The sequence below is a fragment of the Peromyscus leucopus genome, chromosome 10, assembly GCF_004664715.2.
Source record: "Peromyscus leucopus breed LL Stock chromosome 10, UCI_PerLeu_2.1, whole genome shotgun sequence".
In the NCBI taxonomy this organism is placed as follows: Eukaryota; Metazoa; Chordata; class Mammalia; order Rodentia; family Cricetidae; genus Peromyscus; species Peromyscus leucopus.
This window is the reverse complement of record NC_051071.1, coordinates 73,981,401-73,999,446: the sequence shown is the minus strand read 5'-3', so window position 1 is coordinate 73,999,446 and position 18,046 is coordinate 73,981,401. Positions and strand designations below refer to the sequence as shown.

General features: G+C 35.2%; 1 protein-coding gene across 1 annotated transcript; it reads left to right on the top strand.

Annotated features, from left to right (window-relative positions):
• Positions 1-10,474: 10,474 nt before the first annotated feature.
• Positions 10,475-17,831, top strand: Csn2 (casein beta). Its single transcript, XM_037209337.1, has 7 exons — positions 10,475-10,532; positions 11,818-11,880; positions 12,599-12,622; positions 13,844-13,885; positions 15,519-16,043; positions 16,688-16,729; positions 17,680-17,831. The coding sequence occupies exons 2-6, from the start codon at positions 11,830-11,832 to the stop codon at positions 16,691-16,693; spliced, it is 648 nt and encodes a 215-aa protein (XP_037065232.1). The 5' UTR covers positions 10,475-10,532; positions 11,818-11,829; the 3' UTR covers positions 16,694-16,729; positions 17,680-17,831.
• The last annotated feature ends 215 nt before the right edge of the window (positions 17,832-18,046 follow it).

The window sequence follows — 18,046 nt, the reverse complement described above, 5'->3', positions numbered from 1 at the left end:
AAAATGAAAAAGAAATGTTAATAATTCAGTTCATGGCCCTGCTGTGGTGCCACAGGTCTTTAATCCCAGTACTTGGGAGGCAGATGAAGGTGGATCTCTGTGAGTTCAAGGCCAGCCTGGTCTACAAAACAGATGCCAGTATATCTCTAACACACACACACACACACACACACACACACACACACACAGACACAGAAAATTCACTTCATGTATGATTATGAAGTTCCCAAGTCAATGAGAAGATCTTACCTTTCTAGAATGGTCAGCAGTCTAGGGGGGAAAAGAGAAACAGGAATTAGAGAATACACACCACTTTTTCTCATATTGACTTTATATTTGCCATTTTTTATATAATGATATTGGAAAGCATTAAAATAGGACTTCTCTATGAATAATTTATCCTATTTAGTAATCATTTACTTTAGTCTATATATCTTTAAAGTGTGCACTATAGTGAAATTTAGTTTATACAGATGGAGGAATGACAATGGAGAGGAAAAATTGAGTTTTTCTTTTACAAGGATAAATAGTAAGTGTTCAAAATCTGCCCAATACTGAAATTATTTGGGTTACAAAATCCATCCTTATCCATTTCCCTATATTTTATAGTTGAATTTTTTCTTCATGTAATTTTGTAGAAAAATGTGACAAATGGTTATTTTTGTTTGTTTGTTTGTTTTGAAGACAGGGTTTCCCTGTGTAGTTCTGGTGCCTGTCCTGGATCTCACTCTGTAGACCAGGCTGGCCTCGAACTCAGAGATCCGCCTGGCTCTGCCTCCCGAGTGCTGGGATTAAAGGCGTGTGCCACCACCGTCGCCTGGTGACTAATGGTTATTTTATAAACAATGTTTATTAAAACATTGTTTCGGGGGGGATTATCATGTTTTTATTCCACAGTTTTCAAATTCTAGATATAATTAAAGAGAGAACGAGCAGTAGGAGGCAATGGAAGCGCGACAGTAGGGGGATGTGCTGGAGAGACGCAGGATCTTTTCTCTGACACAGCAGCAAAGAAAGATGCACCAGGCAAATCTACGCTTTCATGATGGTGTAAAAGACTCATAACTTCATGTCGGAAAGGACAGCTGGTGAGCTGGAATAAATGAGCTGTAGAAGGTATAAGAGAAAATTCCCATTGAGATGTTGGACACCCATTGGGCTTCATTATTAGTAACCTCATTCTGTGCTCAGTCTCCTTAATTCACATGTACCAGAGGTTTTATTTTTTTCAAGTATAATTTCATCAGATTTCAATTTCTCCGTTATTGATTACTTTTCCATTTTTTTTTCATATGAAAACACACTTCCATGTTTGAGATGAGTTACTAAGAACTTCTAGATAATGTGTAAACTTACATAGATTGATTCCAGAAAAATCAATGCATGAAAACATTCACAGTAGTAAATCTTCATTCAAATAATAAGTTACTCAAACATTACTCAGAGTGTTAAGAACAACAGCAAATTTTTGGTGAATTGCTGAATACCCCTTCTTCACACTTTCTGTATGTACTTACCAGAGTGGAGACCAGGAGAGCCATGATCAAGGCAAAGATAAGGAGCCTCATGCTTACTGAACCCTGTAAAAGCACAGGCAACATTTTATAGCCATCTCCTTTGCAGCTCCCACACAAAGGCATTAATGACCATGCTGTGCTTTTAGTCAATTATTAATAACCTCAGTGTTAGCAATGATTCAATGGGGGAGTAGGCCAATTGGAAATGAGCTGATAAGAGTGAGCTGATAAGAGAACACTAAAGTTAAGTGTAAACACACTAACTGACAGCATAATGAATTATTTATGACCATTTAGAAGTTAAAACAAAAATACTAGAGTTTTATAGTATAGTTAATGAAAATGATTCAATGATCTTTACTTAGAAATTTCGTGTTAATGATAGCTTATAAAAAGTTAACTTGTAAAAGAAAATAGAAAATACATTCATAGTTACACAGAGAAATTTACTTTTAACAATTTATTTACACAAATTATGAAATATGAACATTGGGGGAAGATAAAATAAGAAGTCTTTCAAAGATAGAAGGCAGACAGACAGAGAAACAGACAAGTAGTCACAAAGACACACACACACACACACACACACAAGTTGATATCAAAATGTATATTAATTGATTTATTGTTTGAAAAAATATTTACCAAACACAAATATAATGCTTGAAATACCAAACTCTTTTATGAAATGTTATTAGATAAATTGAAATGAGTTAAAGGGAATGAATAGGTGACATTATGTGCATCATTAATAGTGTAAGTACTGATGAATGAAAGATGTGTTGTCTGTGCTAAAAAGTATAATGGGAAGTTGGTAGAATATCAACAACAAAAAAGAGAGTTGATTGTTGAAATAGAATAACTCAGGGAAGTTGTTGTTTGTGTAAAAAATTCATCCCAATTGAAAACATCCCTCCTGAAAGATGAGGAAAGCTTGCTTGCAGAACTCAGGAAGCTAATACACCTTAAGACTATGGAATCTCAAAAAGACACAAGTATCAGAAACTCCCTGAGTGTGCATAATCAGCAAGCTGGTGCTGAAGAATATGATGCTCCTGGGAGGAAGTTCATTAAAGTATGACAGAGGGCTACAGAAATGCAGATTTGGTGAGGCCTCAGTCATACTGAGATGGTTTTTACAGTGGCAGGTTGCTTTTGGGCCCTCCCATGCTCCTGCAAGAAACCCCTACACAAGTTCCTATGCAATCCTTGTAGGCTCAGTTCAGTATCAAACAGGCTAGTGAGAATTCTTTCATTTCCTCTGTGGTCTGCGATTCAGTGCACTGTCTTGTATGGGCAGACATTTGTTCTCGTGTCTCTGAGAAACATCACCCATTGCACTTCTGTCTTGGATTTTGACAAGCACAAACATTTTCGCTATGGAACTTGTGCTGTGTTCCTATGAATTTTAAGCTAACACAGAAGATCAATGTAAAAGTCATTATTGAGAAAGTGAATATTGTCTAGTGAGGAATGAAAATAAGAAAGATACAGTGATTTCTAGGAAACGGGTGAGAAGGAATACACCACTCCTAATTCCACATCCTGTGTTGGAAGATTTCTGGAGTCTGCTCGTAAGACTCATATGGGCGCTAGATGGGGTCCCCATATGTTAAATTATTTCTGAATAAAACTAGACAGTAGTTAAGCTGCTTCATCACAGTTTACATTTGATCACTTTTCACAAAGAACAAGTTAGCCAAGACAGCAGAATAGAAGACACACCAACATTTACCTTTACCCAGGATGAGCCTCAAGTGTCTGAGCAGCTGAGTTGTAGCCTCAGGATGACGAGCCTACCCAGAAGGCTGAGCATTTAAACACACTGAAAAACCAAGCCTGCTATTCAAATAGTGCCAATTACAAGGTCATGGTAAGGAACCTGAAAATAATGCCCAAAATCTGTCTCTAAAAACTCCGGTAATCAACTTGAAAAGGTGATTTTTACAATAGGAGTTTGTGAAGAGCAGATGACCAGGAAATAACAGGAAAGGGGCCTCTTCTAGGCATCTGTGAATAGTCAGGACAGCTCATCCTGAAGTAAAGAATCAGAGAAATAATGGAAATATCAAAGCCAGGTTTCTGTAGAATCACTATTATTTTCTCTGCCTTGGGAAACACAGTTTCAAATCAGGGAGATCTTTTAGAAAATTTTACTGAGTTACATCATTTTTTTTTCCTACTCAGTAAAAATAATGATGTATATGACAATACTTGAGCCCAATGTTTATTTCACACGTGTTTCCTGCAGAAAACTATTCAAATTATACTTTTACAATATTTTAGAGTATTTTCTGCATAGGTTACAAGCAAACGTTTGCCCAAATACATTATTGTCTTGTTGAGTTTAAACAATAAAAGTATCTTCTTCTTTAAAATAAAGTGACTCTGGGAGCTTGGTACTATGTATCTCAACAATAATTGTGTCTTGACAATTGGGAATTTAATTTACTACCTTTGAGTTTTCCTGCACTCATGAGTCTGAATGGAAGTCATATATTCACACAATAGAGAAAAAGAAGAAAAACACTGTGCATTATATTCTTGGGAAACTTTGAAATCTACTGGCTAGCTACTGTTCTTATTTCTGAGTAGCACAGACACTATTGCTTGCTCATAGGCAATGCATCTCTAGAACTTTCTCAAGACTGTACAATTACACAGAGTATAGAAATAACTTAAATATGTATGATTTTTTAATTGAAAATAGTTTTTATATACTATATTCTCATTATTGTTTCCCCTCCTCAAACTTTTTCCAGAGCCTCTCCACTTTTCCAACCCTTCCAAGTCCACACCTGTTCTATCTCTCATTAGAAAATGAACAGACATCAGAAAAAGAAAGAAATGGAAAAAAGTAATGATAAAATAAAAACAACCAAATGTGAAAAGAACAAAACAAACAAATGAACAGAAAAAAAGAGCCAAAGAAAAAGCACAAGAAACACACATATATGCTAACATATTCACACACAGAGAAATTTCATAAAGACACAACAACCAGAAAGCATAATATATAAGCAAAAGGCCGTTAAGGGAGAAAAATACCCAGACAGCATCGTAAGACAAAACCAAAACAATCCTTCAAAAATGTCGTTGAGGTCATTTTGTGTTGGCCATCTAAAGCTGGGCATGGGGCCTGCTCTTAAGACTGCTTTGTATATTCAGTGAAACTCCGTGAAATAAAACTAAGTTTTCCTTTGTGAGGGGTTATCAATTGGAGATGGGTTCTGGGTTAGGGATTGGGGATTTATGTCTATTTCCCCTCTCTATCTTGGGATCCCCATCTGGCTTAGACCTATGCTAGTCCTATGCATGCTACCAACAGTCTGATTAAAAACAAAAACAAAAAACAAACAAACAAACAAAAAACTCTAGTTATTTTGAATTGTTACATGACATTTTTTTCTCTTCTCTTTTGCTCTCTAATTACATTCTTCCCCAATTCTTTCATCTCCAATTCACTCACCTAAAACTGGAGTCATGGTGTTAACAGATCTGACCCTGAAAAATAATATTCAAAATGCTCTATTCCAGTGGTTCTCAACCTTCCTAAAGCTGTGACCCTTTATTTAATACAGTTTGTCATTTTGTGATGCCTTCCAACTGTGAGATTGTTTCACTGCCACTTCATAACAAATTTTGCAACTATTATGAATCATTAAGTAAATATCTGTGTTTTCTGATGGCCCTAGGTGACCCCTGTAAAAGGACCCTTCAATCCCCACATTGGGGGACACATCCCACAAGTTGTGAACCATTGTTCTATACTATGACCTACTTTAGGAAACACACAGTGGTTGAAATATTTGAAAATTATAATTAAATTTAAAGTTTATTCATTTAGGTAGGGACAGTATAATGAAAGCATTGTTTCACTCATTATTTTGTATGGTCATTTCCAGCTGTTTAAGGATGGAATGTGATGGTGGAATAGCATTCTTTCAACACTGCAGTGTGCTCTTGTCATAGTTATAGCTGCGTGATCAGAAAGAGTAGGAGATTGCTCTAAAGTTTCATGTAACAGAACATGACTGATATTCCCTTACTATCCAGAGCCAACACTGTGGCCTTTAATAAAAGTGTGGCATTAATCTACAAAGGAAGCACCAATAAACGACTTTAGGTTTCTGGCAAGGGTGTCATGTTATTGACACTTAAAGTTGCAACATCAAAATGGATATTTATAGAAAATATCATGTTGCGATTCCTTCCCCTCCTCCACTTGCTCTTCTCTACCAGCTCTACTTCTACACTTCATCACTAGCCCTAGCTGTGTAATTATTTTATATTTGCAGTATTAGATTGACTGTACTGTTTATTTTCCTTCCCGATACCCATTTTTATTGAAGAGCATTTTGAATATTATCTAGTACTGCCTACATTTGTAAATAGCTTTACAATCTTAAAAATAATACAATCTCAGAGTTTTATGGATTTGCATTTCCCTGATGACTAAGGATGTTAAAGAATTCCTTAAATGTTTTTCCACCATTTGAGATTCTTCTGTTGAGAATTCTCTGTTTAGATCCGTGTCCCATTTTTAACTGGGTTATTTTGTGTTTTGATGTCTAGTTTCTTGAGTTCTTTATATATTTTGGATATCAACCCTCTGTCCGATGAGGGGTTGGTGAAGATCTTTTCCCATTCTGTAGGTTGTCCTTTGTCTTACAGAAGCTTCTCAGTTTCGGGAGGTCCCATTTATTAGGTGTTGCTCTCAGTGTCTGTGCTACTGGTGTTATATTTAGGAAGTGGTCTCAAAGTGCCAGTGTGTTCAAGGCTACTCCCCACTTTCTCTTCTCTCAGATTCAGTGTAACTGGATTTATGCTTAGGTCTTTGATCCACTTGGACTTGAGTTTTGTGCATGACAACAGATATGGATCTATTTGCATTTTTCCACACGTTGACTTCCAGTTATGCCAGCACCATTTGTTGACGATGCTTTCACCTAACTAGACCCTCTGAATGTGGGTGACAGCTGTGTGGCTTGCTCTGCTTGTGGGGCCCCTGGCAGTGGGACCAAGACTTACCCCTAGAGTATGAACTGGGTTTTATGGAGCCCATTCCCTGTGGTGGCATACCTTGCTCAGCCTTGATGCAGGGAGAAGGGACTTGGCCCCACCTCAACTTGACATGCCAGACTTTGTTGACATTTCCTAGGAGGCCTTACCTTCTCTGAGAAGTGGATGGGGGAGTGGGGTGGGGGGAAGGTGGAAAGAAGGGGAGAAGGTGAGGGAGGGGGAACTGTGGATTGTATGTAAAATGAAAAAAAAATTAAAAAACTAAGAAAAACAAAACAAACAAAAAACACAAACAAACAAAAAATACAATTTCTCAGGTTTGAAGTTTTCTCACTTAGGAATATTGCATGAATTATTTCTAGTATCTCTTCTAGTCTTTACTTTTTGAGTGGTGGTTTACTTTATTTTACTCTCTATATTGCAGTTTTCTCCTTTTATGCTATGTATACGACCTCACCTGTTACTTTTAGGGGTCACTCAAAACTTACGTTTGCATATTTCAGACCCATCATGCAAATCCTAGGACATAGTGCACCGATTGTATTTCCTTGCCCCAAGGCTGTTGAGAAATCTCAGTGGGTATGACTCTTTTTTTGTAAAAAACTGTATGTTGAGTAAGACTGGGTTGTTGTACATTGCTTCTTATACACTTGTGGTCTAAAGCTTACCTTACTCCAAAAATTTACTTTATTTTAAGCCTCTAGTTTTTCTATTTTTTTTACTGAAAAATTCTCTTGCTTTAGTTTATTATTTATGTTTTTCTGGATCATGATTTTGTTTAATTTCCTGTCTCAGACCAATCTGTAAGTACACTGATTAAAACATTTAAAGTTGCTGAGTCTCAAAGAGATGCTGTAGCTATTGCACAAGATGTAAAGCATTTTACTGAGAAAATTAAAAGGAAATGTTGCATGAGGAAGGTATGCTCACTTTGCATTAGTTTTCTTGGAAATCATACGTTGTTGCCTGTGGTATTGGCAATCCAGAGACCTAGCACAAGAACACACAAGGAAGCTAAAATATTTCCTAAAATGGCTTAAGACATTGGAGGAATTTCAACATTTCGTTTCCTAGATGCTCCTTGGCTCACAATGCTCACAGACTTAGAGAGAATATCACCTGAAAACAATAAACAAACTAACAAACAAAACCCAGCGAAATATAATAGTCATTGACTTTGGTTTCTCAAGGACTGTAACACAGATTTGACTATCAGGATTGCCACTGTCTACCATAAATTTAGTGTGATGTTAATGTAATACCTGTTCAGAAGAAAATGATGGTTAGCTAAATGGTAAAGTTATTACTTGAAAAGAAAAATTATCTTTTACAGACAGAGTAATAGAAAGAAATGTTTAAAATTAACCAGTATCAAACACAAACAGGTAAATATTTTTAAGAGTATCAGTCCTTAAGTGGACAATGAAATTTCAGACCTACCATTTGAAAGTCTTTGCAAACCAAGTACTTTGAGATTTCCTTCAGTTTCTGCTGTGATACTTCTGCAAAGACTCTGCATCCCTCTAAGTTTGGTTCTTTTTTTTCTTTTACTTTTTCTTACTACTATCTCCTTGGAATGCTTTCTATCACTGCAAATAAGAAAAAGAAATGAAAAAAATGCCCATACATGGTCCTGTTTAAATTACTCAGTGCTAAGATAATTGTTCTCTGGAAACAATCATGGTCCAAATGCCTCTCTCCTGAGAACCTTCCATGCACCACTACCATCTCTATAGAACACAAGTCATGAGACTGAAGACAACAACATTCTTTGCTTGTCACTGTCTGCCCCCTTTCTTCTGGTCCAGAAGAACTGCTTAAACTAATTTAGCTACTTGGTCCTCACACCCAGGACTCCAGTCTCTCCATATTGATTCTTGAATTCTCTCTCTCTCTCTCTCTCTCTCTCTCTCTCTCTCTCTCTCTCTCTCTCTCTCTCTCTCTCGTCAGGTCAACCCAGTCTTCACATGAATCACTCTTCTGCCCAGAACTCATGACTCTGTGCATCTTCTTTTCCTCTTTGTAATCATCATTTGACATTAACCAGCTATCCCTTCTCTGTCTGTTCTTCTGTATCACAGATTTGTAAAATGCTCATTACTGTTCAAGTGATGGGATTTCAATGACATCAGCATTCAGTTATATCATGTATTTTGTTCATATTGACTTCCTATATCCCTTTCTAGTCCCTTGCTTCATGCTAGTTATCTTCCTTTCCCCAAATTATCTCCCTTCCAAATTCAAATTTAATTTACTATTCTCTATCTAATTTCTGCTGTTTTTTGTATCTTGATTTGTATCACAGTTGACATTTCAATCACCATGCAGACATAGCATATTCATTCATTTCTCTAATTTCTACTATTTCCCATTTTAACAACATCTTCTTTTCCATCATCCGAGTTCCTTAGCACCATCTCCCTACTTCAAGTCATTAAATATCTGTCTTAGATTCAGTCACAATTTCGTATAATCACATCCTTTAGCAGATCATTGGTTTTATGTATCATAATGTTTCAAAATCCAAAATGCTTTACAATGCTTCTTTATTTTAAATCTTTAATATCATTTCATGTTTCCAATGAGTAATGTTCTAAAATATCTGAAGTCCACAAGAATTTGTGATTTTGTTCTATCAAATATCTACCACAGTAGCTTGTACTACCTACGCTTTTTGGGTCCTCGGAGATGTTATATTGTACCGCTGATTGATATTTCAAAATTCTACTTATCCTTTATGACCTAACTATAGTAGCAAACCCATCTTCCTACATTCACCAAATATGTACCATTTTGCTATTAGAGAAATTAAATTCTATACATTGCAACAAAAATGGTACATTCAAAACTGAGAGTTTTTTTCTACAACAAAACCTCTGAAAAGTTAAAGTCTGGTCGGCAGGACTTACATGTGACTCAATAAAATTACTTGTAGACTGATGTGGAATGGATATGACAACTTTGCTATTAAATATAACATGACTGAACAAGGTATTTGATCATCTGCTGTCTTCATTTCCTACATGTTAAATGAGAGAAAAGAACAATTTCAAATTGTTTATGATAATAATTCTGGATTTAGTGGCTAATATACACATAACATTAAGTAAAATAATAGTCTATAATCACTATCTTGGTTATTATAACTGAAGTAGAAAATGATAACTGCTTATTAAATAAATAAATCTCTATGGCTATATTCAAGAAAGAGGAAGAAAGGAAGGAGAGAATGGAGTTAGAAAGAGAGAGGGGGAGAGAGAGAGAAAGAGGAAGAGGAGGAGAGAAAAGGTAACATATTTGCTGGTGTTGGTTGCTGAAACCTGAGGCTTTGGATACTTTAGTGGCTGATCCTCAGACTTTTTTGCACACTTTTTGCTACAGATTCATAGTTTTATTTTCTATACAAATTTTACAGATTCCTTCTCTGATTTGTTTTAGTGCTGTATAAAATACATCCTTTTGTATAGTAAATATTGTTTTGAATTATCTATTTTTTCCCAAATCTGGTGAATGTGAGTAATAAAGAGTTTGCTGCACATGACTAAGATATCTTACAATCATTGAGCTCTTAGTGCTCAGGTTAAGATGAAATCCTGACCTCTATAAAGCTCTGTGTATCTCTGATAGATAATTGCCCCACAACTGAGGTGAAAGCCCCCACAAGGATGCAAAGAGAACTGAATCTACAGCAACTGGGTACTAGACTGGAGGGCCAACCAGTTATTCTAAGTTATTAGACAATTGCATTTCCTGGATGCGTTTCCTACACCAGCTTCTGAATTGTTGCTTTGTTTAATGTACCCCAGAATTTATTGGGACAGACAATTTAAAGAAACCATTTTCTAATCATGTGGACTTCTTGGAATTGAAGGGACTTCTTGAATATTTTACAAACCACAAAATTAGCATGTCATTAAATACAGTATATATGCAGTCGCAGAAGCAGATAGACCATCATCCTCCCAGCTTCTCCTTCACTCTTGGCCTCCACTAAGGGTAAGAATTTCAGACATAATTTCGACATATTATTTTGATAATTTATTTAAAACTAGACTAGATCATAGAAATAATACAATTACTTAAATACAGTTTTTTGAATTAAATATTTAAGAAGTGATGAGATTATTTTAAAAGCTAAGCTTAAAATGCAGAAATTGCCTAGAAAGATTTGATACAAATACATTGACTATCAGCTTCATGAAAATGAGAAAATGTAATAATAAATACAAGGACAATGAATAGTGTAAAGATGAAACTGAGAATTTATTTCTTATAAGGTATCTTATTTGATTTGATGTATTTTAGTAATAAAATGCATTCAAATTATATCATAGATAGATGGATGTTTATTAATAAGGCAACAATTAGAAGCTGCAAATTATATGATTGTGAACAAAAAGATAGTAAGCATAAAACTTGTTCAGGCTCTTGGAATTCTTGATCTAGCTCATAATATTTCAAAAAATATTAAGGCATGTGGAAAATAGAAACAAGGTATTCTATTTGTAAAAGAATTCTAGAAAGGTCAGAAATGACTTAGAAGCAGTGATATGGAATATGATGAGTTGAAAGAACAGAGGCCTATAGCATACCAGATAACAATAACGATCTTGTTTAAAAATAGGTATATAATATGGTAAGGATAAAATATAAGAACTGCCATGTGATTCTCCCTAAATGCATAATATATAAGGGTACAACTTTCTTTTAAACTAGGACAATTGAATTATGTGGAAACCCACAGAGGAGGCTTTAGACAAATACAGGTTAATAATGAATTATGTAACATCCATCAGAAACACCAAAAACTAATAGAATAATTTTCACTAATAGAATAATTTTCCACCTTCAAGTATTGGAAGGAATGTTTTGTCAATATATTAAAATTTTTATTTTTCATACTGAGATCACTCACAAGCAATGCAACAATTTATATGCATTGTCTACCAATTCATTCTAGAAGTGAGGCTTCCTAATGCTGAGATCTTCATATTCTGTTCACTGTCTGGCCACCTGTAAGTGCTAAATAGTTTTAAATAAATGGATCATCAAAGGTTTCCATAATTATGACTTCTTCATAGCTTCTGTAAGCATCTATATTCCTGTTAACAAAAGAGAACTAGCAAAAAAAATAGATGAAAGCTGTGAGCTGAAAATCCTGCTGGTGGCTGCTGAAGTCTGAATTTGATGTTTAGTAATAGGAGTATTTAGGAGCCAGAGCAGGGCTGGACTTTAATAGACTGACTAATCTCTTATGATTTTTTCATCTTTTCATTTCCAGGACTTGACAGCCATGAAGGTCTTCATCCTTGCCTGCCTTGTGGCACTTGCCCTCGCAAAGGAGGTGTGTAAAGAAGCTTCCTAAGTAATTAAGATGTAGAGAATGGTCTGCTCACTTACAGACAGTAACAGCAGTGACAGCTCAGTGTATGATTAATGGAGAGTTTCAAATCTATTTAATCACTGCTTCTTTGAGAGTCACGTAGTGTCACAAAGTTTCTGTAGTGTCTCGAAGCTGGAACAAATGTTTACTGCATTATTGTACCACCGATTTCCTAGCAAAAAGTAAAATAGACAAATAAGAAACAAAACAAGGCACTAGAAATAGAAATACATGAAACAAATATGACTCCTCAGAAGTAGACTCACACATGCAGCTTGAGTACCTCATTCTGTATAAATGTATGCATCTCTTTGGATGACCAGGTCAAGTCTTACTGTGTCTGTCCAAAGACATTCAGAGGAAGGAAAACAATCGAGAATTGTGGTAGTCTCACAGGCATAATAAAAAAGATTTTAGTAGAAATTAAAGTAACTTCTTTTTTTGTCACTCATCAAAAATTATGCACAAATTCATCAAATGTAAGAATGTACCAATTAAATTTTACTAAATTATCAGAGAGAGAGTAAATATAAGCTTTCAAGATTCTAAAAGGCATATAACCATTTTTTTTTGCTTTTTAAGTTTAGATGACATAAAAGTCAAATAGGAAGCATGTTTAGTAACAAGGTAGATATAGTCACTAATAATGTTTTTGTTTGTTTATTTCTTTTTACAAAAGGAATCACTCAGCATATCCTCTGAGGTAAGAGATTTAACTAAGCACATTTTCTAACCCTAAAATAATTACATTATTTGGAAGTCGTAATTGGATCTAAAAATGAAAGTATATGTATTATTAATTTTTTTACATACTGAGTGTATTTCCAGCAGTGAGGTAAGACAATTGTCACTCAGAAGTAGCTTCTAGACTTAGAACAGTGAAGTGCTGTCTTTCTGTTGAGTTACATTGTGTTAGCCACACTATACCATATCCCACTTAGGTAAATGTGCTTTGCATTATATTTGGGGCATAAAATATCTATATAGCTGCATATTCTGGAATTTACCAAGTTGGTTTATTATTTGAAGTGTTTTCACTGCCTCTTATGCCCCTTTTTATTTGAGAAGCTCACAGTCGTATTCTCTGCTAAAAGCTCTCTCTAATTTGACCTGCATTTTTAATATTTACTATGTGCATTTTGTGGATCACTCTGGCTAGGAGCTACAGTCTGAAGTAAAGACAGATGCCAGGAGAAATAACATACTTGCTCTATAGTAGGTAAACCTGCTTGTAGAAGGGATGCATTTGGTTATTAAAGTTGTCATGTAGGTAAATGAAAATAAGTGAGATGCACCGCAGTCCAAAATATACCTGAGAGTATCACATAGACGTCTTTACCTTGAACTACTTAATTGTATGTGTTGCCATTTGTTTATTGGAGAATACAAGTACATACTTTTCTCTTCAGAGGAAGTATTTATTTCTCATCGTTTATTTGGAAGCTAACGTATTAGCAGGTGAACTAAGAGTGACTTCCAGAATGCATTGTCATTAGACTGCATTTTCAGCTACGTTGGTGCTTTTGGTTTTAAGAATCAAATGGAATTTAAAGATCATTTGTAGCCAGAGAAAGAACCATGGTTGTAGGGGCAATTAGCATTGTTCAGATGTCTCTTTATATACTGTGCTCACTAATTCACTGTTCTCTCTTGACTGCACGCAATAGGCTTATACAAAATGTTTTAAGTAGTTTATAAGTTTCCTCAACTTTCCCATTAGGGACCTATTAAAACAGCTACCAAATACCTTAATTTTTAATATACATTTAAACTATTATTTACTCAGTAAAACTCAATGTTTTTTTTTTTCCTGACACAGTCTACTGAACACACCGATGAGGTAAACCCATTATATTTAATATCCCTGGCTTGGTTTGGAAGTTGACAATTTTGAGGTCTTTAACATTCACTTTCTTTCTGTCAGAAGCTTCAAATGGTGGAGGAGATGCAACAACTGCAAGCAAAGGTAAATCGCTCGTGAAGAATGCATGTCTCGTTCTTGGGATGGGTGATGCCAGAAAGCCATTACCCTGTGCATGTTGAGTAAAGAGTGTTCACACACCAGGGCTACACATGCACACTAGGGTGTCAGCGCATTTTCTAAACCATAATTGCAGTTACTAGTGGTATTATGTGTTCTTAATAGTTAGCATATGCATTTCTCCAGCAGAAGCCATGTTCCTTTTATTTTCTACATGAATCGGATGATAAAAGCAAATATCGACAACGTGGCAGAAATCCTAAACCGACCACCTACCGGCTGAATAATCTTGCTTATTAGTCTCTTTGTAGTTCCCTTTCTTCACCTGTTAGCTGAAAACATTCTTAAAAATTTCCCGCCGGGCGGTGGTGGCGCACGCCTTTAATCCCAGCACTCGGGAGGCAGAGCCAGGTGGATCTCTGTGAGTTCGAGGCCAGCCTGGTCTACCAAGTGAGTTCCAGGAAAGGCGCAAAGCTACACAGAGAAACCCTGTCTCGAAAAACCAAAAACAAACAAAAACAAAAAAAATTTCCCACGGATGTAGTTAATTGGCTTTCAGTTGAGTCAAGGGTTTTTACTTCAACTTTTGGCTTATGATAACATTTGTGCTTTATGTTTACCTAGTTTTGATGGCATTTGTAGTCCAAAGATAGGATGAGCGAGATATAGAACGACCCGATGAACCACTGCTTACGCTGTGATAGAATGTACAAGAGCTTGCCTTCAAATCAATGGTTTTCCACTATTACATCACATGGATGGCCATATATTCAATGCAGTATAATAGTTTAACTTTGACAGTTTTTTATTTAGTAAATTGCTTGCTGCTCACATTATATTTTCTAAATCAAACTAAAAATTTTAAAAATAGATACCTCTTGAAAAGGTTAAGAAAACTATTTTTTTACCCAGAAAAGCCATTCTAGAAGTTGACCAATATTAAGTAGCTCATAGAATTTAGTCACAAATTAAGGCTGATTTTTTTTCTTTAAAATCAAATACAATACACTTTAGTATTGTCCCACTACACCTTTTAAAATTAAATTGCCTTAAATTATACAAAAAAATTGTTCTATTAGCAATCTACAAAGGTTGAAAAAAATCAGCGCTCTCTCATACCTAGGAATATATACTAGAGATAAATGTAGAAATGGCTTTGAAAAAAGCGAAAAGATAATAAAAAATCCTGAACATCAACTTCATTTTGCACCATAATTAGTCTATGAGTAGAATATGTTAGGGTGAAATTCTTTGAGAACACTTTAATTATTTTCTTATAGTTTTATTTTGTGTATCTTAAAAAAACAAAAAAAAAAAAAAAGAAGTTGAGATCGCTTCTTACCCTGTACTGCAGGCTTGTCTAGAATGCACCGTTAAGCTCAGATTGGTCTTAAAGTTGTAACAACCCTCCTGCCTCAAGCTCCCAACTGATAGATTTAGAGGCATTAGTCACCATACCCAGCTAGGCCAAGATAGCTTTTTAAGCAAATGAAACATGATAGTTTCTTGAGCAAATTCACTCCTTTGCTCAATTATCATTGCCTAAACGATTATTAATTAATTAAGAAAGATGCTGCTGCTGAATTGTGGACTGAAAGGTTGGCTCTCTTCTTTCTAGGATGTGCTCCAGAATAAAATTCCTCCCTTCATCCCGTCCCAGCCTCAGGCCTTTCCTTATGATCAGCCAATCTCTTGCACTCCCATTGCACAAAGCGCCCAGCCTATTGCTCAACCCCCTGTGGTGCCTTCTTTTGGGCCTGCTATTTCTCCTGAAGTGAAAGCCTTCCTTAATGCTAAAGCCGCCACTGTCCTTCCCAAAACCAAAGCTATACCCTACGTTAACTCTGAAACTCTGCTCACTCCAGTTAGCCCTCTAGTCTTTAGCGCTGCTGATTTTGCCAATCAGCACATTCCTCAGTCTCAGGCCCAGCTCCTGGCACAAGCCCTGCAGGCTTTCCCTCAGACTCCTGTGGTTTCTGCTCAGGCCCAGCTGTCTGTTCCTCATTCCAAACTTGTGTACCTTCTCCAGCAAGTAGCACCTTTCCTTCAAAGTGATATGTCTGTCCAAGCCCTTCTGCAGTACCTAGACCTTCTGCTTAACTCCACCTTCCTGCCTTCCAATCAACTACTCCATCAAGTCACTGTAAGTATAAATTTACTTCCCTTTCTAATCCTCTCAAAATGTGCATATGATGACATTAATAGAAGAAACAGGAGTTCTAGAATGGAAGAGTATATATAAATATATATATATATATATATATATATATATATATACATACATATATATATGTATATATATATATACATATATATATTTCATTAATAAGTCGATGATCCTCAGTATGAGGTATGAAATAGAATCACCGAGAGATCTTCACTTCAACCTGATTCCCAGTGCCTAGTGACTTACAGATTCTGGTAGAACTGTTATGACAGCCAAGACAAAAGTAATGGCCTGTTGGAAATAGGCAGTTATGAGAATGCAGACTTAACCGGTCGACTGGAATTCTGACCTTGAGAGTACTAAAGTTGACTAAACCACAGTTAAACTTGGTAATTCAACAGATTTGAATAACAAAGTGTCTTTTGTAGAGTTTTAAAATTTCCTTGTGCATACATATTATAATTATCCACATACTGCAGTTCATTTGTTCTTTTTGAATATATGTACATGGAGTCAAAAGATTGAGATGTTTCATTTGTTACCTAGGACATACTTTAGGCAGGTGTTACACTAAGAGGGGAAAATGTATACTTATTTATTTGTATTTGTTTGCATTTAAGGTCTAAGAGGATTTCCAGGTTAATATCTTCTCCTCATTTTTGGTAAGTTTCTGGAAATTGAAGATGGAATGATTATTTTTGTAGACATCTTTTTGTATTTCATTCTCCTATAGAAACACAGCAGAGTAGCAAATTTCATTGACGTATTAACTTACTTATCACGGTGTTCTCATTGGTTGACTGCTTCTTACCAACATAACACTAGGCATAGCTTACATTTCAAGGAAATTTTAATCTTATTTGTTTGCCATTGATATAGATCTGTTTCATTCCAAAAGCTTTTATCTTAATATATTATATCATTAAGTTATATGAAACTCAGAAATAAAATTTCCCTATATTTTATGTGAACACATTGTAGCTTTTGTTACAGATCAATTTTAATTTTAGTGCATACCTTATGTTTCATAAACTTTATGTTTACTACATTTAAAATTGTTTTTTAATTCACTATTCAAAAGAAAATTACTCAGCCCAGGCATTAAAAAAACACAATAGTACCGGTAGAGTATGTAGCTTTGAGATTCTAAACTACAAAACCATTTGGGACTGAAGAAAGACTAGATATTTTGCAACAATTTCTTGTGAGCTGATATGCCATTGAATAAGAATTATATGCCTCTAAGGAAAAGAACATGGTGTACTTTTGTAAAACAAATGTTTTTTTTTCTTTTCTTTCTTTTTTTTTTTTTGACAACAAATGGTGAGAGGTGAATGAATATAAAATCAGGATTCTCAACCTGTGGTTCAAGACCACAGTATGAGTTCAAGGGCCCTTTCACAAGAGTCACATATCACATATCCTGCATATCAAATATTTACATTACAGTTTATAACAGTAGCAAAATTACGGTTATGAAGAAGCAATGAAATAATTTTATGATTGGGGTCACCATGACATGAGGAACTGTATTAAAGGGTTACAGCTTTAGGAAGGTTGAGAACCACAGATTTAACAACACAAAACTGATTCTACATCCTTTCTTTCACAGAATTGACTGAGATTGGAAATGCATCAACTTTTTCATCTTTGGATCATGCTACAAAAATGATATATTTCTGAATGAATCTACATAGAAAAAAAGAAATTTTATTCTTTTATTTATTCTATGTATTATATGGTATTCATTTCATTTGAATTTGAGTTATGAGCTCTTTGTACTTTCCAAATTTCATATAATGTAAAAGATCAATATGAGTTGAAAACGCATATCAATAATGTATAAAAAATTTGTTTGTGCAATTGGATTTGCTATTATTTCTTTGAGAACCTATTTCCTTTCCAGTCATTTCAATAAATAATTCTTTAGGCATATTTAAATTGTCTTGTCTTTATTGTAATTTTTCAAACTTTCTAAA